Here is a 21,272-nt window from a genome sequence, read left to right on the forward strand (position 1 = left end):
TATATATATATATATATATATATATATATATATATATAATGGAATATTTCTCGGCAATCAAAAAGAATGAAGTCTTGCCATTTGCAACTACGTGGATAGAACTAGAAGGTATTATGCTAAGTGAAATTGATCAGAGAAAGATAAATATCATATAATTTCACTCATATGTGGAATTTAAGATACTAAACAGATGAACATAAGGGAAGGGAAGCAAAAATCATACAAAAACAGGGAGGGGGACAAAACATAAGAGACTCTTAAATACAGAGAACAAACTGAGGGTTGCTGGAGGGATTGTGGGTAGGGGGATGGGCTAAGTGGGTAAGGGGCATGAAGGAGGACCCGTGTAGGGATGAGCCCTGGGTGTTATACACAGGTGATGAATCACGGGAATCTTCTCCGGAAATCATTATTGCACTATATGCTAACTGGATGTAAATTAAAAAATATATGTATATAATTAAATTAAAAACACATATATATATAAATCAAATTTAAAAAAATATATATAATTAAATTAAAATTAACAAAAAGAGACTTAACTGGTTGTTTGCTTTAATGCAATTACTTAGCTTCTCTAGGCTTCAGTTCCCTTATCTCTAAATGAAGATAATAGTATTGCTACAAATCCCAAGCTACAAACTCAGGTTTGCAAGGCACACAGATCATTTATTTTTTATTTTTTATTTTTTATTTTTTAACAGTTTTAAAATTTATTACTGAGAGAGAGAGAGAGAGACAGAGCATGAGCATTGGAGGGGCAGGGAGAGGGGGAGACACAGAATCTGAAGGCGGCTCCAGGCTCTGAGCTGTCAGCACAGAGCCTGATGCAGGACTCGAACTCACAAACCATGAGATCATGACCTGAGCTGAAGCTGGACACTTAACGGACTGAGTCACCCAGGCGCCCCCACCAGGGACCTCTTGTAGCCTGTGCTCCTGCTTCCTGGACATGTGTGGTGCAAGACTATGTCGAGCCTAGAAACTTGGGGCTCCGCACCCCACCTCCCAGCCCTGCTGAGGTCTTGCTATCTCCAGAGGGCACTGAATGAAGGCTCTTGCTGCTCAGGACACACACTATTTTCTTTCACACTCAGGCCATCACACCTCTTTTTCCTGGCTCCCAAAAGCCACCTTGCTGCCCTTGGCCCCGGGGACTCTGGCATTGTCTCAGTAGGCTTAGGGCCAAGGCCTTTGGGAAGCTTCCGCTTTCCACAGAGAATAGGGAGGGGTGAATGGAAGGGAGAAGAAATGCAAATCAATATTTCAGCAAACTGTCCCATTGCATGAGTAATAATAATGTTTACTTTCAAAGGCACTTCCCCTCTGTCTACCCCTTAAATGTTCCCAGAAGTCCACCCCCGCCCCTGTCCTGTTCTCACTGTACACACCCTGCCTGGGTGATCCCACCGAGGCCCAGATCTGCAGCTCTGTAGTGGCTGCCAAGTCCCCTTCTCCAAACTTCCTGGGGCTGTAGAGCCCCTGGCCAGGCTACTCACTGCCCACTACCTTCAGTGCCCTCAGGTGAAACGTCTACACTGCACCCTCAAGCTAAACACCTGGGAACCCCTCCACTCTTCGCTCTTTCTCCCTGCCACGTCTGCTGTGACATCAGGCCAGGTCTACCGCCTAAAAAGCTGTCTCTGAACACTCCCCGTCCCATTCGCTCCTTCATCAAAGTGATCTAAAACTGAATCTGCCGAGGTGCTGGACTGACGGTTTGTAGCAGTGTGACGGATAATTTTACATGTCAACTTGGCTAGGCCCATGGTACCCAGATATTCAGTCAACCATTATTCTAGATGTTTCTGTGAAGGTATATTTATTTTTATATTTTTTAAAGATTTTATTTTTAGCTAATCTCCGCACCCAACACGGGCCTCGAACTTTCAAGCCTGGGATCAAGAGTTTCACACTCTATCTAAAGCGCCCCTCTGTGAAAGTATTTTAATATATTTTTTTAAGTTTATTTATTTTGTGTGTGTGTGTGTGTGAGAGAGAGAGAGAGAGCGAGCAAGAGCGCACTAGCACAAGTGGGGTGACGGGCAGAGAGAAGGAGAGACAGAATCCCAAGCAGACTCTGCATCATCAGTGCAGAACGGGATGGATGTGGGGCTCAACTCACAAACGGAACCTCACGAGCCAAACCCGTGAGATCTTGACCTAAGCCAAGATCAAGAGTCGGATGCTTAACCGACTGTGCCACCCAGGTGCCCCTGTGAAGGTACTTTTAAATGAGATTAACACTTAAACAAACAGTAGACGGAGTAAAAACAGATTATCCTCTATTATGTGGGTGGGCCTCGTCAAATCAGTTGATGGTATTAATAGAAAAAAGACTGACCTCTGATGACGAAGGAATTCTGCATGCAGACTGCCTCTGGACTTGAACTGCTTTCTTCTCCAGGTCTCCAGCGTGTCAGGCCACCCTGCAGGTTTCAGACTTGTCAGCATTTCCAATGGCACAAGACAATTCTTAAATCTCTTCATTTCTCTCTCATATATATTATTATATACATATACCCTATTGATTCTGCTTCTCTGGAGAACGTTGACTAATACAATTAGCTTCTCTTCAGTTTCAGGATAAAAATCTTAAATCCTTAGTTAGCCCACAAGGCTCTTCGGTCAACTTAGCTCATATAGTGCCTTTGTACAAATGAGAAAAAGTCACTGCCTCTAGGCTGGGCAAATAGCTTGGTGGGTGGAACATGGGTATGGTAGAAACCTGGGCAACCATACAGAGCTGCCCTGCTTCCCGATGAGCCTTTGCCTGCCACTTCAGCCTCGTCTTTGTTTTCATTCTTTTCCTTCCTCCTCATCCTACACCAAGTTCCCCGCAGCTCCTACTTCCCTGCGCTTCTTTGCTTCTATGCTTTTGTATATCGTCACTGCTGCCTCAAGATCCTTCTTATACCTCCCCAGTTCCCTTGGGATTGCCTTCTCCTGCCAGACTTTGCCACCCTCAGCCTGGCCCAGCCTGGCCCAGCCTGGCCCAGCCGCGGGCACGGCCTCTCTCTCTCTCTCTCTCTCTGCCCTGAGTTTTAGCCCTTATTTCACTGATGCTACTGCTACTTGATTACTCGCCTAGAATGGGGGAATCATCCAGGGAAGAATTTGAACTTTAATCCACCGTGCTGGGCACTAGTAGGCGCTCAATAAATTTCCTCCACAAATGAAAACAGGGAAGTGTGAGCGAGTGGTGAATGAATGGAGGGAGGGAGGGCCCCAGGCTAGCGGGAGTAGCAGGAGGCGCTCACCCGGGGTGGGCTTCTTTCCCTGTCCCGCCGGAGTCCAGCCAACGGCGCCCAGGAGGAGGACTGGGCTCGGGCCGGAGGAGCGGGAGGCAATTCTGGCTGCGCCAGCGCGCGCGGTGGCTCTGCAGCCAGCGCGGTGCGCAGTGAGGGAGCAGGGGACTCGCGAGGAGGGGGGAAGGGGTCTGCGGGGGAGGGGTGCGGAGCCCTCTTGCAGGCTACTCTCATTCCTTCACCCCGGGGTCTCCAGGAATGGAAACGGCCCCCGGCCAGGCCAGAGCGCGCGGATGAAAGACGGCCCTCGGACGGAGAGCGGAGCCTCCTCCCGCCTGGGCGGAGGGAACTGGCAGTGCCGGGGGTGTCCAGCCACGCCGGCGTCCCAACGCGGGGGAAGGGGGCAGCCTCGCCCCTCGGACCCGGGTCCCCGAAGGATACCCATTGTTGCTGGCATCGCACCACCCCGACATGGGGCCCCGCCCTGACTCTTGGATCGGAATCTCGAATCCCTTCTTGCGTCTTTCCCCTCTTTCCTCTGGGCCTTGGTATGCCCCAGGGGACAGATGTCTTGGGATCTTTAACATTTGGGATGCTGCAAATGCCGAAGTTAAATGAAATACCTCCCGGGAGAGAAGGCCGGGAAAGGAGTCGGGGAGAGAGAAGATGGCCTGGACACACAGGTCCTGAAGCTGCGAGGCAGGAACGTGGGGCGCGGGGACAGGCGGGCGGTGCCCGAGCTCCATGGGACAGGTAAGGGGGGAAACTTAGGGGGACGCAGCGCGGGGGAGCTGGGGGGTTCAAGCTCCCGAACCCATGGTCTATGGCCTTAGCGGAGCTGGCCCTACCGGGAAGGGAGTCATTTACAAAGGGGGTGGGAATTTCAAGTTCCTACCCAAAGTGCACATTTCCGACTCCTCAACCCCTCTCCTTCGACCTTCCCCACGCCTGTGGATCCCCTGGCCAGGTTCCGGGAAGCCTGAAAGCAGCCAAACAAAAGGAGCAAAGTCTCGGGCCGCCTGGATGCGGAGGGGCGCGGTGGGGGAGGGGAGCAGGGTGGACCGGACAAAGGGGCTTTTTAAGGAAAGCCTAGAGGTCTGATCTCAGGGCGCATTCCAGACTAGAGCCCACTCCACCATCGCTTGCTGGAGGCGAACACCTTTCCCAACGGGAATGGAGAAGAGTGGAGAAAGAAAACAGTTAAGGAACCCTCTTCCACCCGCCTTCGCCTTGAGGGTCCCGGGCTATTTCCCTTCTTTCTGCACTGTTGGTTGTTGGCTCCGGCGGCTGACCATTGACTAGTTAATTCATTAAGCCAGATTTTAGGAGGGCCTGAGACTGTTCTTTGCTGGGTGCTGGAGGCAATGTAAACAGGGTAGGATGAGGCTCTTGCTTTAAAGAACTTCCAATCTCCTGTATTGGAAGAAACTTAAAGAAGGAACTTTTAAACACTGTTGGAGTGGATGGCTACAGAGTGTGGAAGTTTCCTGAAGCAGGGCTTCTCCTTGGGAAGTGAAAACCCTAAAGAGACACAGTTTTTCTCCTTTGAACAATCAGATTCCAAATAGTCTAACTTCATTCAAGGACACTCCACTTCCTCACCAACTGGTGGTCTTGGTGTTGATGCTCTGGGGTTTGGGGCAGGGCATTGATCTGAGGACTCTGATCCCCTAGGCCAGCTGGGAGCCTGGCACTGATTCCCCACCAGTTCCCAGAGTGCTCACCTCCCTTTTGGTATTTTGAATTGAGTGGCCTGGCAGACAGTGAGATCCAACCCTTTGGATCTGGGGTTCTTGAGAGAGTTGGTTGGCTAGTGGCATTCCAAACCTCACATCCTGGTAGGTCAGGAAATGCTGTATGTGAGTTTCAGGGAGCAGGGGGTTTTCGAGAATTCCAGAGGATCAATGCAGTTAGTTTCTCTCCTCTGAACTCAAGAGATGAGAGATTACCTGGTAGTGGGGTTCTTATCTGGGTCCTGGGCACCAAAGCATCTGTGGATAGAATTCAGAGGGTTTGTGAACTTAGATGGAAAACAATATGTTTCTTTCACACCAACCTTTAACAAAAATTTAGCATTGCCTTCAGTCATGAAGAAACCATTGACAGTAGCTGTGGCTTCACCATTGATAGAATTCACAGATAATTTAACATCATGTTACAGTTGTTCAAAGCATTGTTTACATTCATCACTTCTATGAAACCACCGCTGCTAAATCCCGCTGAATGTTAATAAAGAAGCATTGCATATTACTATGTTTTTGTTTTTAGAACTGTATTTCAATATAATTCGTTCTCCTGGTGATTCTCTTCATTTTATTTTATGCATTAAAAAACATTCCATCAGCTGGTTCTAGAAATTCCCAACACCCCCCACCTGGAGCTGGGGGATGGGCAAGGTGGAGGAAGGGGACCCGCTGCACTCAGAGTCAATCTCTCTCTGTTTGTCCTCTTTGGAAAAATGTGAGTGACAAACCAATGGGGGGATGGGAAGGGCTGCAGGCTCTTGGGGCCCCTCAGCCAGCCGCAGCCTGGGGAGAGAAGGAAGCCGTCCGCCTGGAGCACTCTGGGGCTAGCACTGTTTGGAAAGAGGGTGTGGATAGGATGTGAAGGTGAGCTGGGTATGCGTGTAGGGACTGTGGGTGATGCAGGGGAAGGGGACCAGGCGGACAGGAGCTCTGTCGGTGACACAGCTCTGCTCTACAGGAGACACACGGTGGAGCACACTTCTATCACCTGACCCTGGGGAACAGGCAAGGGGGTGGGGGTTGGAGATGCGGCTGGGGGAGGGAAGCAATCCAGAGAGATGTTGAGGTGCTGACTCCCCAGTGTGAAGGGACAGAGTGGGAGAAAGGGAAGAGGTAGGATGAAGTTTTGAGGCGTGTGGTCGTTAATCTGTAGCACGTCTTTATTTTCCATGAGTAGCAACTGGTAGCCTTAGCCCTTCCCCCAATGAAATGGGCTGAATTCTAAATAGTTTTGGGTTTGTCTGAGGATCCATGGGATGGGAGACCTGGAGCCTTATTTTCTGTAGAAAACAAGTTCCATTTCGGTCTCTGGCCTGTCATGTTTGAGGAGAGGGTTTAGAGCCTGGGGTCCAGTGGCTCTCCTGTGGAGCAGGGGACAGGACTGGGGTTCAGCTTAGTGCGCCGTGGACCCTGTTGAGGGATAGATGTAAGTAATAAGTAGGCCTTGATGATTTGGGGAGGAAATGACTAGAATGAAAAGAGACCACTCTGGCTTTCTTGGGGACCCTAGAGCCTTCCCATATGGACTTCCAAAGCTACTGCCTTGCCTGAAATTTCTTTAAACCTGATTTGGGAGAGACAAAACTCAGGCCTTGGTTTCCATGACTGTGTATGGAAAGAGCAATGACCTAGTCTTGTCATTTTGTCAATTTCTTGTTGGTAGTCCCCACGGACAGTGGATTCACCCTGCTTCTGGGGGTCTTGGATGCCTCAATCTCTCTCCTTGCTAGGGAGACTAAGGGTTAGGAGAGCCATTGTGTACCTAACAGCTCACCACTTTGCATTAGAGTCCCTTGAGGCCATGAAGACACGACCCCTGTTGCCTTCTTCCAGGGGTCCCTCTGTGGGGAGCCCCTTTCTCCCTACTCACCCCGCCCCCGGAAGTGTAGAGGCCCAGGAGCTGCCTGCTGGCAACAGGCAGGATTAGTTCAGGGAAGGACTTGCTCACCTGCTCCTCCCCTCTGACTCAAGTCATAACAAGTAACCTGGTTCCCCTGGCCCGGCAGGCAGCCTAGGAGGAAAGGCAGGCAGGCGGGCCCAGAGGGAGGGCGGCCATCGGCAGCAGCAGCGAGTTGAGAGTTGGAGCCAGGTCAGAGAGAGAGCACCGGGAGGCTGACCTGTGGCCTGGGACACCCTGAGGCGACATGCGACACCCCTTGGCCCCCTGACCTGGGAACAGGGAGTGTTTCCTGGAATCCTGGATTAAACCCCAGAAGCAGGTGAGAGCAGGGCAGGGTGGAATGTGTCTTCAGGGCCGAGGGGCAGGCTGGCCCCAGAGTGGGGGGAGCCCCCGCGGTAGCCCTCACCGCCACCTCCTCTTCGTGTCTGGGGCATGGGATGATAGGGGGGTGCCGGTGGGCCCAGATGAGGGTCCCCTTGCTGTAGTTTGGCTACAGCTTTGCTGTAGTTCCAGGGCCTCAGTCTCCACAGGAGGAAGGGAAAGGCCTAGGACCTGGCTTTGGGGTCACGTTCGTGATGGAGGAGGGTCCTTCGGTCTGAGGGACACCGCACTCATGTTTCCCTTCTTCCCTCCATGCCCCTTCGCCTTTTCCTGGGGACATTGTCCAGTCGGGCAGACTGGTTCTTAGGACCCGGTCCTGGGGCCTGCCGCTTAGGGCTGAGGGTCTGGAGGGCAGGGTGAGATTCCTGTGTTGGGAAGGGTTGGGCATATTCCCTGAACTGCCCTTATCTGAAAGCAATGCCTTAACCATCTAAGGCTCAAGAGACTCCTGCGTGCTGGTGGGGGCGGGGTCCCCACAGCCAGGAGGGCTGCCTCGGCAGGGCACCTGAGGGCAACTGCTACATGGCTGTGCGGGGTCTCTGCTCAGCCTGACACTGCCCAAGAGGTCCAGATTCCGAGCAAGGAGCTGGCAAGGGCCTTCCCTGGACACTGTCTCGTCTTTGTGTCTACGAGGCAAGGAGGCCAGCCAGGCCAAGTGACTTTCTCAACACAGGCATAGCCGAACTAAGACCTGAGTCTCCCAGCTTCGGGTCCTGTGCTCTTTGCTTTGCTTGGAGCTGTGAGTTAGCCCAGATTGCACCCCACCGTGAATGCCAGGGCCTCGCCTCTGACCCTGGCAGTGAACACTGGAGGAGAGGGGGTGTGCCGAGGGGGCTCTTCTCTCATACCCACCCCACCTGGCCGAGTAACCCTAAACACTGCAACAGTCAGGGAGGAAAGCAGGGGCTGAGTTATCACAACTTGCCAAAGCAACGCCTTCGTGGTTAATAATTAATTAGCAAGTGTGACTAATTAATGGCTTCTTTCCCACATTACCTCCTCTCTTGTCCAAAGCAGAACGCTCCCTGTGCTAGCTGAGCCGGCCTTGCTTCCCTAGCTCTGGCTGGGCTCATGCCCTGGCTTCTGGGGAAGGTCAGAGGCTGCCCCCGGCCTGTGAGAGGTGGGTGCCCCTCTGTCCTGCTCTCATCCCTAGGTGGGACAGAGGTTTGGGGAGGGATGGGCCATGCAGAGGTAGCTCTCACACTAACCACCCCGTTCTGGGTTTCTAGAACATGGGCCGGACGCTCTCTTTGGCATGTTTGCAAAGGCCTTACAGAAACATTTCTTCCTCTCTCTTTCTTTTCTTTTTTTCTTTCCTTTTTTCTTTCTTTTCTTTCTTCCTTCTTTATTTCTCTCATTCATCCTATCATCCATTCTCAAGACTTTCTGGGAAAATTGAAATTTCAAAGGGCAGGTACATATTGTTTTCAGGGCTACTTTTTTATTGTTATTGCCCATGGTACTTGGCTGGGCTGTGTTGTTTATGGAGGTCTATAAAAGCACTCCATCGGTCCTGCTCGTCCAATCTCGGGTGGCAGAGGTCCTACTAGGCACCTGGCTGTGCAAAGTCCCTTCTCCTTCCCCTCGCCTTGCTTTGTGCTCAGCTTTCCCAAGGCTGACTTCCCTCGCTGTTGGCTGGTGGCGGAGGGGCGGAGCCCACCTCCTCCGCCCTGTGGCCCTGTGCTGTGGGGAGGCAGGATAAGCTCCAGACAGAAACTCGGAAGGACTTCTGGACTGTTGCTCAATGGGCTGACTCAGTGAGGAGGTGGCTGGGCTCTCCTTCCAGACCGCCTGCCTGAGCTCCGCCCGCCCCTCCCCACCTCTGCTCCAGCCAACAGCTGCCAGGCCCCCCCCCTCCAGCTGAGACCCTGACCAGGGGCGTGGTCTCGGCCAGGAGCAGGTGTTGTTTTGGTGACTGTGGTGACTCGTGCCCAGCGGGGCCGACACATGCTGAGATTGTACCTGTGCCACCCAAGTGCTCCAGGGAGGCAGAGGAGTGGGTGACCTTCTTGTCCTCAGGTGGCTTCCATTCTAGTCACACAGCCCCTCCCCCCAACCCCGTGACCCTGACACAGGCGTACACACGCTGGGTCTCCTCTGGCTGTGGGGAACCGGGATCTCGGCTGACTTCCCCTTGAGGGTCTCCTAGACATAGTGGCTTGGGAATTATTTCAGAACTTTGGGACAGCTCTCTGGCACCTGCCTTGGGATACATACCCTGGTCCAGAGGGCAGGGCAGCCTGGGCTTTGAGGACCCGAGAGCAGGGCCTTGGGTGGGTACCCAGTGCCCAGACACTTTTGAAGTGCTGTCACCCACTGGGGCAGCAGGACACGCCTCATGCTTCCTGGGTTCTCAGGCTGAGGACAGTCAGCCCCATGGAGGTGGCTGTGCCCCAGGAAGTCACCTTCCCCCTCCTTGCTTTGTCCTCTCAGCCATTCTTTCTTATCCTTTTCCTGTTCATTCTCTTTCTTCTCTTTTCCTTGTCCTTCTCCCCAGTCTCAGTGGTCCCTGTGTCTTGGGCTTTGCGGCCCCTCTCAGAAAGAGACGGCAGGAGGCCAGGGTGGCCCCAGAGAGCCCACCGAGAGCAGCTTTGCTGGTGAGGCCCACAGAGCCTTCTCTGCAGCACCCCCAGAGCTGGGAACCCCCATGCCGGACTGTCCCGGAACCACGGCCCTCGCTTCCACCTCCCTCTGCCTGCAGACATCTGATCCTTAAGCTCTGTTTGGAGCCAAGGGGTTTCACATATATCTTTTGTTGATGTTCTCTTAAAAGCTGGGGAAACTGCAGGCCACTGACACATCCTGGCTCAGGTTGGGAACGGTGTCACGCCTCCCTACTCTGTGCCCCCTCCTCCCAGAAATCCACCATGGAGACTAAGGATGAGGTCAGCGACACCGACAGCGGCATCATCCTGCAGTCTGGTGAGTGGTTTGGGAAATCCTGCCGCGGGGGGGCCCCCCCCAGCCCTGCCTCTCTGAGGCCCCAGGCTCCACGACTGGCCTGGCTGGGAGGCGGGAAGACTGGAGTAGGGGGAGGGTGGGGAGGGATGGGAGAGGCCTCTGCTCAGGGCTAAATACTAGAGGGACTGCAGTTTTCCTGGAAGGTCTGGCCTGGGGGTGTGATCCTATCTGGAACAGGTCTCTCCAACTCTGGCCCTAATGATTACTAAGAAGTAGAAAAATCTTATCTGGCTGGTGGAATGGTCCTGTCTCTTTGGTTGGCCTGTGTCTGTGGACTTCGTCTGGTCCTGAATGAAGAGAAGAAAGAAGCGTGTGTGTGAATAAGAGAGAGGGAAAGGGAGAAAGGAGAAGGAGGCGGCGGTAGAAGTGAATTGTCTGGGTGGAGGGTAGGAAGGGCAAGAACGGAGCTCTGAGTGGGTAGCACTCCCACCACCCACAGATGGCCTGGTGAGGCGGCCCTTCCCTTTGAGTTGTTGTGTTGCCACCTCGGGCGGCCAGGAGATGTGGTGTTTGTGGTTATGACACGGGCCTTGACACCTGTGATCTGTGGGCAGGCATGAGGCTGTGTGTGTGCATACACACCCACCCCCCAACCTGCCCAGGGTAGTTAACGAGTGCCTCAGGGAGCTTACCCACCTCAGCTTCCCTGAGCCTGTGACCTACCCCGCCCCTGACCCCAGGCCCCGACAGCCCGGTGTCCCCGGTGAAGGAGCTGACCCACGCGGTGCGCAAGCAGCAGAAGGCCCTAGAAGAGAGGCTGGAGGCACGCCTGGAGGAGCTGAGGAGACTCTGCCTCAGGGAGGCGGTGAGAGCCCCCGCCGGCCCCCAGTCCCCTACCCCCCAACAGCTTGGGGTTAATCTGAGGAGCCCCAGAGCCACATTTTGGGATGTTGAGGCTGAGGGGGGGATCCCCGTTTGTGAGAGAATTCTGGAAATCAGATGGGGGTGTGGTGCTTGGAGTCCCTGTGTGTGTGCAGCATTTGACCTGGGCCCTGGAGCCCTTGAGTGAAGGATGTAGCTCAGGTAGTGCCCCCAGACACGAAGAGGGAAAGCCAGAGGGAGCAGACAGGTGCATGTGGGGATGGAACCAGGGCCAGAGTAGATCTCTGGAAGAGTTGACGAAAAAAGTAGAAGGGAAAGAGGAGGGAATATGGAGGGTGCCCTGAAGAGGCCAGTGAGACAGCCCCTGGGGGTGGCATGGGGTGGGGAGTGGGCAGGGGCCTCTGGGGAAGGGTGGGCACAGGCAGACTGGGCACTGGCTGTTCCTGGGTGGCCATGGGCTGGGCAAGTGGAGAGGGGCCTGGCTGACTTTGCTTCCCCTGCAGGAGCTGACGGGGGTCTTGCCGGCAGAGTATCCCCTCAAACCAGGGGAAAAGGCCCCCAAGGTCCGCCGCCGGATCGGAGCAGCTTATAAACTAGACGAGCGGGCCTTGCACACGGAGGTGAGGTACCTCAGGGCGCTGCCCGTCACCCCCCAAATGTTGATCCCCAAGCCAGGGCTTCACCATCTGGAGGGGCAGCTTTGGGGGCACGGCGCCCTCACCTGGTGTTTGGTAATCTCCACTCCACTCTATCACACCTGATCAGGGTGACCCTCACCCACTAACATGGAGCCCAGCGGCCATGGGGAAGGTGTGCCACCACAGGAACCGGGAGAGCAGGGGACTCCAGAGGCGACACTGGGTTTGGTCACCAGTAGGCAGGGGATCAGTTAAGAGCTCTGGCACCAGCCCAGAGAGGCACTGGCCTGTTCAAACAGGTTATTCTGGCCCCAAGGGCTGTCCTCTTTCTCAGCATGGAAGGCAGGTGCTGAGGGGGTGGCTGGGGCCCTGGGATCCCTTCCCCATGCGTCCCCTGGGCTCACCTGCCCGGCCCTTGGGGTCAGGAGGGAGGACTGCCACACTGGTGCCCGCTCGGCCTGGCTCAGTGGGCCTCCGCCTCCCAGGCTTGGGGTCAGTCAGGGCCGTCCTCTGGGTCCCCAGGGCCACTGAGCCGCCTGCCTGTCCCGCTCCCCAGGACCCCCTGAGCAGCCTGGAGCGCGAGCTGGCCCTGCAGCTGCAGATCGCCGAGGCAGCCCGCCGCCTATGCCGCGAGGGGAACCTCAGCCGGCAGGCCCGGCGGCAGCGGAAGCACGCCGTTCTGCAGGAGGAGAAGAAGCTGAGGGAGCTGGAGCGGTGCCTGGGGGAGCAGCGGCGGGCCAGCGCGCCCCCGCCTGCCACCGCCCTGCCGCTGGGCCGAGGTGAGCCGGTCACCCCTGAGAGAGTCCCGTCTCGGGCCACGCGGGCCTCGTGTGAGCCTAGGTCGGATGGCAGGTGTCATGGCCCTGGGGCCACTGCCTTCGCCTTCATGCGCAGCCCCGTGTTTAATGTTCCGGATTGGCTTTAGCAGGGAAATCTGCTCCCTGGGTCCACAAAATACCCCATCCCCACCCCCTGCAACCCCAACAAGCCGTGGCAAAGGGCTCCTCCATCCCGTGAGACCCTCTCCCCCAGTCTCCTTAGCATCCCATTGCTCCCACGTCCTCCTCAAAGCCCACTGCCCTCATGAAGGCCTTCGAGGCAGAAAGGTGCCACCCAGGCTGATGTCAAGCTCATTCGCAGCATCTTCTCAGCTGCAGTAGCCAGGCCCACCCTCCTGCCCTCCTGCCCTCCAGGCCCCGGGGGGCTGGCTGCTCTGGTTGGGAAGTGTGAGGCTTATGTGAGTCTGAGGCTCGGAGCTGATGTGCTGTCTGTCCCCTGGCCTGAGTGAGGCTGCTCAGGGGCCAGCTGCTGCTATTCATAACTGCGCCCTGAATTCCTTCAGGGGCCTGTGGCTACGCGCAGGATGTTTAGGTTGAAATCCAGCACCACCAGGGCCACAACCCCGACATCCTCTAAGTATCTGGGACCACCCTGGTCAAGAGGAATCCCTCCACTTCTGTTCTCTGCTCTTACTGTGCCTCTAGTCTAGTCCCTGAGCCCCGTGGCCCAGAGACCTGGGGCTGTGGGGCACCTAGAAAGTCGTCCCTGTCCAAGGCCTGCCATTATTGGGCACCCGTGTATCCAGTCCCAGTACCTTCCAACAAGTGGTTCTGAGCCCTCAGGTGTGGCTGTTTTCCCTCTCCTGACCCAAATTCCGCTTGTCAAGTCCACTTGCAGCCCCCCTTCTAGTTCTCAGGGCATCATGCCCGTGGCTTACCCCAACCCCTGGCCTCTCGTGGGGCCCAGCTGGAGGGGAGGGAACTGGGGTGGGGAAGGGAAGGCCGACCTGGGGCAGAACTAGAGGCCTGGGTCTCGGTCTGGGCTTGGGAATTGCTTATTTCTCCCACGCCCTCCGGCTTCTACCCCTGCACCTTGGGCTGGCTTTTCACTGAGTCTGCTCTTCTCTCCTGGTTGGGGATGCTTGTATTTAGAACCCCCTGTGCCCAGTGGCCCATGCTGTAGACAGAGGGATGCTCCTAGTACAGGTCTCAAGAGTTCCCACTGCCACACGTTGTCTGTAATGTAGGTGAGAAAGGGTGTGGCCAGACACCTCCCAGGTCACCTCCAGCAGAAGCGGAGCAGAGGGAGGAGGTGCCTCCATGTGACAGTTGACCCAGTAAACACAGGAGACCATGCGCCTGACCCAGCTCAGATGGCCAGACTCCTCTAGGCTGACTGGCTCTGGCCTGGCCTGGCCACAAGACGATACTCCTGGTCTCCATCCTCCCTCCACTCCCACAGGGTCCCCAGGACTTGAGCCCCCCTTGAAAGGCAGCCACTGACATGCGCATGGATGTTCCTCAGGGCTCACCTGCTCTGTGCTGGTGGGGAGCCAACGGGATGAGAAGCGCTGCTATCCCAGTTTGTCTGGGTCTCTCCTGTGTCCCTTCCCGTCCCCTACTGCGCAGCAGTCTCCTTTGCTGACGAGTCCACAGATGTTCGGTGGTGGAGTTTGTGGTGGGGGTGTCACACCCCTGCCGCCATTGTGACCGATGATGCTTCTTGTTGGGGGTGAGGGCGGGTCAGGACACGCCTGGGGCTTTGGTTAACCTTCCACGGGAGACAGGCACTTCTGAAACCTCGGGGCACTCAGCTCAGGTGAAGACAGAGCTGTAGAGAAGAAACCTGGTGTGGCAGCTGCCTGTCACCGTCCAGATCAGAGAAAAAGACGCCACACTCTCCACCTCCAAACCCTGTCTTGACGGTGGGCCTGAGGTCCTGGGTCTAATGTCCTGCCTTTTCGAGCACAGGGGGAAGCAGCTCGAGACAAGTGATTCCCTCCCTGTGGCTCCTTGGCCCAGCTCTGTTTCCTTAGAAGGAGGAAGTAGAAAGGGATTAATAATTAGTTAGTAGCTGAAAGGTGTTTTGAATTAAAAAGAAGAAAGCAAACAACAACAAAAAAAGGAAAAGCCACCCTGCCCTGCCCCCGCTTGGTCTCTGCATAAGGCTTATTCAATTTAGCATAATTACTAATTATGCCAGGTGGGAGTAATTAGCTAGTACCACGCAGGTGGCAGGGAGCAGTCAGGTGTTACACTAATTCACCGCAGCGAATTTGATGAGCAATCCCCCCACCCCCCGCCACAACACACACCTCTAATTTTAGTAGGTGCTCGGAATACGTTTGTTGACTGACAATACGTGCCTTTAGCAATGTCATCTACTAGCATTTCCGTGATGATGGAAATGTTCTATATCTGTGCTGCCCATAGTAGCCACTAGAGCACGTGAAATGTGCCTGGTGTGACTGAGGAACTGCATTTTTCATTTTATTTCATTTTAGTTAACGTTACTCTGTGTGGCTAGTGGCAACCCATTGAACAGTGCGGCCCTTGAGAATGTGTAGAGTTTGTGGGTCTGATTTCTATGGTCATCTCCTCATCTGGGGGGGGGTCCGGCTGCCAGTGCTGGACTGAGGACAGGGTGAGATTGATCCGGGGCTGGATCCGGGTGTGGCTGAGCCGGTGAGCGGCCCTTCGGAACAGCTGTGTTTGGCTGGCAGACAGATGTGCTCCATCCATGTCTTAACTCTACAAAAGCAGTGGAATCTCCAGATTACCCTCTTTGCATTGCATTGTTTTGGCCAATGAATCTCTGACCTGCTTGTTTTTATGAAGATTAGGGAAGATGGCAGGGGCGCCTGGGTGGCTCAGTCAGTTAGGCATCCGACTTCAGCTCAGATCATGATCTCACAGTTAGTGGGTTCGAGCCCTGCATCAAGCTCTGTGCTGACAGCTCAGAGCCTAGAGCCTGCTTCAAATTCTGTCTCTCTCTCTGCCTCTCCCCTGCTCACAGTCTGTCTCTCTCTGAAATACAATAAAGCATTAAAAATTAAAAAGATTAGGGGTGATGGAAGATGATGTCTTTCTTCCCAGACCATATAGTCAGGCCAAAACACATCTAACCCCAGCTGCATCGCTGCATCACGAGACCAGGATAGTAACAGTCCCACAATTTCTTCAACTTGACACTTATCTGTGAAAAAGAAAGCTCTTTATTCTCCAGGGTTTTGTAAAAGATCAGAGGCAGAGAACCAGAATTCAGTAAAAGGGTGTATCCTCACTTGAACCCTAAAGCAAAGGCTAGTATGAGCCAAGCACAGCATGGGCCACTGGCTGCTTGGGAGTCGGCCCAGCTCCTTGGGCAGCATGACCTACGTGGTTTAAGAACTACTCTGGGTGGGGGCGCCTGGGTGGCTCAGTCGATTGAGCCTCCGACTTTGGCTCAGGTCAGATCTCACGTTTGTGGGTTCGAGCCCCACGTCGGGCTCTGTGCTGACAGCTAGCTCAGAGCCGGAGCCTGCTTCCGGTTCTGTGTCTCCTTCTCTCTCTGCCCCTCCCCCACTCATGCTCTGTCTCTCTCTGTATCAAAATAAATAAAACATTAAAAAAAATTAAAAAAAAAAAGAACTACTCTGGGTGGAGTTTTTTAGTTCATTTAAGTTGTGGAGCAAAGGTTGACAAACTTCTGTAGAGGCTCAGAGAGTAAATATTTTCAGCTTCCTGGGCTATAAGGTCCCTGTCACAACTACTTAACTCTGCCCTTGTGCAAAAGCAGCCAGACATTATGTAAATAAATCTGTAGCTGTGTTTCAATAAAACTTTATTTATTAAAAAAAAGTTTGTGAACTGGATTTGGCCCAAGGGCCTGTAATTGACCAGTCCTGTTATAAAGGATTTTAAGATGGCTGGAATTGTTTAATTTTCTTAGCACTTTCTGGATAATGACGTACACATTCGATGCTAGTTAATAGGAGAACTGATAAATGGTAGGTAGCAGTGACAAACCAGACTCTGGTCAGACTGTCTGGGTATGAATTCTGACTCAGTCACCTTTTGGTGGATTGGCCTACACCATGTTACTCAATTCCTCCAAGCCTTGGTTTTCTTAGCTGCTACATGATGATAATAGTGTTTACTTTACATGGTGGTTATGATGTCAGGAGTTAATATGTATAAAGTACTCAGGAAAGTATTGGTACAACAGAAATATTAGCTATTGTTAATTTCCCCTCATCATTGTTCTCAAATCTAGTTGAAAACACTTTGTGAATTCCATGCAGGTCAGTGGAGTATTCTCAGGGCCTGAAGGTTTCAATTTGTTCAAGGTCAGTGGCACGTATAAGTTCCCTCTGATTTCCTGGGTCACAGTCACTGCTATGCCATGTGCAAATGTCATACTCGCATTTCCTTCATGTGACTTGCCATATCACCAATCGAAGAACCTTCCTTATTCAGCCAGACCACTGCAAACTGATCCCATAACCCCACAATTCCAATTGCCACTTTGGTACTAGTAATGCAGGGCTTCTTAGATTTGGGGTCTTTGAGTTGAGTTGTATTTATGATCTCAGAAGGCTATAGAAAAGTTAGGAAAATTATTTCCATCCTGAAGGCCTTCAAAAATGACTCTTTCCCTTTCCCTTCCACTGCTAGGAAACCCTGTCAGAAAAATTCCTGGCTTCTTTTTTTTGACAGATGGGGAAACTGAGTCCTAGAGCATTAAAATGGCTTAATCAAAGTTGCGTAGCTAGGATTGAATCAACCTTCCTTTCTCCTCCTAACTTCTGATTTTTTTCCACTTCCGAGTAACAAATTCATATCCAACATAGTATTTAGTACCCAGTTGGTATTCCCTGATAAGGGATGCTATCAGGAAGGGGGTAGGGTCAATACTGCTGGTAAAGTCAGAGCTCTGAATTGATTTCCTCAGCTCTTTCTCTCCTCTTTGACTTTTCCAGAGCTCAGCGCCTCAGATGACAGCTCTTTATCCGATGGGCTGCTCCTGGAGGAAGGTGAGAGGGGGAGTTTAGGGCCTTATTGTCAGGACTGGGCTCCTACTGGAAGAAAGTGGGGGTGTGGCAGAGTTCACTGGTGAGGACTTCAAATGGAGAGTGGAGACTGAGTGAACTAGTGAAGGCAGGAGTGCCAGGCTGGGCGCCAGGTCTCTGCTCCTATTGGATGCTAATTTGTATGTGCCCCTGCACATGTTCATTTGAGGGTGGGGATGTGCTGAGCCTTTACCATTCTAGAATTTCCATAATTTTGACAGGGAAGGAACAAGTGAATTCTAGCAGAGCCTATGGGCTCAGGGGGTCCCTGCCTTTGCCCTGGGACCCTAACAGCCATGTGGCCACAGTCCTTGCCCTTTTTTGAGTAGAGGGTGGCACTGGGGAAGGAAATACTGTCCATAGATTAGGAACCCTGTTTATAAACCTTAAGGATGCTGAGGGTCAAGGTGGACCAAGTGGGTAGCACAGTCCTATGTAGGGGACTATGCCCAGGTCAATAAGGAAATAGCACTCCTGGGCACGGCATGAACAAGAAAAATGGGTAAGTGGAAAGGTATGATACCAGGAGCAAAGGTTAGAAGGTGGAATGATGTGAGCTAAGGAGAGTCAATCTGGGAAGGCTTCTTGAAGGAGGCAGGTGTAAAATAGAGCTGTGGGCGAGGAAGTCCCAAAGGAGAGGAAGACAGTTTTAAGCATCTGGGCCTGGAGCCACAGCCTGGAACAGCCAGATGAATAGCCATGGGAGGGAAAGTGAGGTGCGGGTGGGCCACGGGGGTTCTTGTTCCCAGCCACGGCCTTCACCAGGTTTCTTTCACTCCCCGCAGAGGAATCCCAAGTGCCAAAACCTCCCCCAGGCTCTCCAGCTCCACCTTCCCGGCCTCTCCCGCCCCAGAGCCTGGAGGGGCTGCAGCCAGCAGGACCTGAGCCTGGGGGCCTGGAGCGGGCCCCCATCCAGAACAGTCCCTGGAAGGAGACCAGCCTGGACCACCCCTATGAGAAGCCCAGAAAGTCTTCTGAACCCAATAGCGAGTCCAGGTCAGGATGGGGAGGAAGGGGAGTGCTGGGAGTAGGTGGGAGCTGTACTTGGCAGGGGGAGGGGGGCACAGGCAGCGCAAGGTGTGGGAGACTGCCCCTCTCCTTAACTGTATGATGGGGAGACCTGTGAGTTTTGGGGCCCCCGTCCACTGTGCCTCCTTCCTCTGCACAATTTGAGTCCCTCAATGGAGCGTTCTTGCCACTGACCTGTCCGCAATTCCTCTGCAGCAGTCCAGCCACCACACCACAGGACGGGCCCGGTGCCCCCAGCCTATGGCTGCTGGAGCCTGCCGCCTACCATGTGGTTCCCATCCGCAGTGTTCCTGGCCAGCGGCAGGGTCGCACCAGTGCCCCAGCCACCCCCGAGATGCAGGGGAGACGGGGCCAGTCACAGTCTCTGAGGTAAGAGACAGGTCACCCCAGAGATGCAGGGGGAGAGGAGACCCACTACTGAGAGCTTATGTTTGGAGGGTGGTGGCTTCTAGGGTATAGGTGGGACTGGGTGACACATGGCTAGTGCTGTGTCTTCTCTATCCCTTCTTATGGCACCTCTCAGTAGAGGCTTTGCCACAACCAGCAAAACCAGAGACAAGTCACTTATGAAGCAAGCTATTTTCCGCACAACTCGATTCAAGTTTTCTTCCCTTAGCCATATTCTCTCATGGCAAGAGAATATGTGCCTTGGTAGATACTTTTGCAATTGCTTAAGATTGTTTTATTATTTTTATTTATATATAAAATATATAAATAACATATAATTGTAAAATAAATAAATATCATAATATATAAATATATTATGATTATTATCACTTATCATTATACTGACAGCAAATGATTCACTTTCTCAATTGATGTGCAGTCGATTCTCCTTATTTGTGGTAGTTTGATGTCCTATAAAGTCACTGCAGACGGTGAGATAGCAATATAGAACCACTGCTCCCAGGGAAAACATGGGGTGAGGCTCCTAAAAGAGCTTCTGGTCACATTTTTGTGAACCGATCAATCCATAACTTTGTTTAATGTGTGTTTCTGTTTAAAGACACCTTATTTAATACGTATTGTTGACTCATTTACATTGAACTCCTGGCCAATGGCTTTATAACTCTGCCCGAATAAAACTCACCTTCTACGTATATTCAATGAAGGCACGTTCATAGCCTCCCCGCCCTTGGGAACACCAGGCAGCACCGTAGCACTATGCTTAGGGGCCATTCTGAACAGCAAAGTCACCAAGAAAAAGCACAAAAATATGAAACACGTGACACTAAATAGACTGTGACAAGGACACTCGTTTATAGCATGAAAGCCGAAACAAGAAGTCAAAGCATTGCCTTGTTCAGTCCCAGCTGGGAACGTGCCCATGAGGCATGTCAAAGTGTCCACCCTTCTGCGTGCATGTCCACAAATGACCGCAAAAGCGTTGTGAGTATTGACTTTGAGGTTACAAATACATTTGAACTGTGGGGGGATTTGCAAAGACAGAAGCCACAAATTTCTCTGTTATTTGCCGAGTGCTCTACCAATATTCTTGGCGATGGTTTCAGTGACAGAGTTATGACAGGCACTGTCAGCTATCGCCCACGGAAGCCCTGGGCACTCCTACTGGGTTTAAAGTCTTCTTCTGTCCATTTAAATTCGCGCATCAGGCAGCACTAGACTGGGTGGAGCCCGGGACAACTGCTCTCAAGTCAGGCAGTGAATTTTATACTTTACACACTTCCAGGGCGATCTCACACACGGTGCCTTTGTGCAGCCTGGGAAAGGGCGCCCCCTTTGGGCAGACACAGCTTCACACCAAGCAGGTTAACAGTGGGGGCTGGGTTTCAGCCCCTCCCCGTGCTGGGCTGCTCCCTATTGGAGGGTCAACTTGCCTGCAACCACCCTATGGTAGTTCAGTAGCACCATAGGACCAACATGTCCCAGAGCGGGTGGCTTAAATGACAGAGATTTATGGTCTCATGGTTCTGGAGGCTGGAAGTTCAAGCTCGGTGTCGAGTTGGTTTCCTCTAAGGCTTCTCCTGGCTTGGGCCTGGCCGTCCACTTCTTTCACATGGTCTCTACCCCATGACTGCTTTATAGGTCCAGCTTAGTCACCTGACCACAGATTCTGTGAGTGTCATGCGGCTGAACACAAGGTCCCTAAAGCAGCTGAAAATAGGTCACGTGGCTGGGGCACACTTGCCACAAAGCTCGGAAGTGTGAATGCAACAGGAGGGATATGTTGAATGGCATGCCAGGACAGGAGGATGTCTGGGTGTTTGGGGGGCGGGAAGGGGGGCTGGGGGGGTAGGTTTGCAGAACATCTGCTTCACCTGTTTATCTTCACCCTCCAAGGCCCAAAGGAACAGATTCAGCCTCCCTGACTCAGTGCATCTCCCCTTACCCCCCTCAGGATGGATTCCTTCCGGGCGGGTCCCGAGGGCCGAGGTCGCAGCGCCTTCCCCCGCCGCCGCCCTACTCACTACACGGTGACAGTGCCTGACTCCTGCTTCCCCCCGACCAAGCCCCCGCTGCCCCACCCCGCCTACCACTCCTGCTCGGAGGACAGCGGCTCCGACATCTCCAGCATCTCGCACCCCACGTCGCCGGGCAGCAGCAGCCCCGACATCTCCTTCCTGCAGCCCCTGTCCCCGCCCGAGCCGCCCCGCCACCGCGGGGCCTGGGTCCCGGCAGGCGTGCACTACGCCAAGCTGCTGCCGCCACCAGGGCGCTACGTGCTGGTGGCCGAGGGCCACCTGCCGCCGGGCGAGT

At 53.4% G+C, this 21,272-nt stretch overlaps 1 protein-coding gene and 1 long non-coding RNA gene across 3 annotated transcripts in view; one reads left to right on the forward strand and one right to left on the reverse strand.

Moving 5' to 3' along the window:
* Nucleotides 1-2,340: 2,340 nt before the first annotated feature.
* On the reverse strand, nucleotides 2,341-3,348 carry LOC115288272. The gene is made up of 2 exons (XR_003906913.1): nucleotides 3,261-3,348; nucleotides 2,341-2,429 (listed from the first exon to the last, which is right to left on the reverse strand). It is a non-coding gene; the product is annotated as an uncharacterized LOC115288272 (long non-coding RNA).
* Nucleotides 3,349-3,825: 477 nt separating this feature from the next.
* INAVA (innate immunity activator) overlaps nucleotides 3,826-21,272 on the forward strand; it is a 21,000-nt gene continuing 3,553 nt past the window's right edge. The window contains exons 1-9 of one of the 2 annotated variants that reach the window (XM_029933138.1): nucleotides 3,826-4,001; nucleotides 10,048-10,196; nucleotides 10,916-11,040; nucleotides 11,561-11,677; nucleotides 12,252-12,474; nucleotides 17,436-17,489; nucleotides 18,311-18,521; nucleotides 18,750-18,923; nucleotides 20,914-21,271. In XM_029933138.1, the coding sequence (XP_029788998.1) occupies nucleotides 3,841-4,001; nucleotides 10,048-10,196; nucleotides 10,916-11,040; nucleotides 11,561-11,677; nucleotides 12,252-12,474; nucleotides 17,436-17,489; nucleotides 18,311-18,521; nucleotides 18,750-18,923; nucleotides 20,914-21,271 (1,572 nt within the window). In that variant the 5' untranslated portion in view covers nucleotides 3,826-3,840. The remainder of the gene's footprint in view (nucleotides 4,002-10,047; nucleotides 10,197-10,915; nucleotides 11,041-11,560; nucleotides 11,678-12,251; nucleotides 12,475-17,435; nucleotides 17,490-18,310; nucleotides 18,522-18,749; nucleotides 18,924-20,913; nucleotide 21,272) is intronic. The other variant, XM_029933140.1, reaches the window with a different exon arrangement.

This window comes from Suricata suricatta, chromosome 3, assembly GCF_006229205.1.
Source record: "Suricata suricatta isolate VVHF042 chromosome 3, meerkat_22Aug2017_6uvM2_HiC, whole genome shotgun sequence".
Taxonomy (NCBI): domain Eukaryota; kingdom Metazoa; phylum Chordata; class Mammalia; order Carnivora; family Herpestidae; genus Suricata; species Suricata suricatta.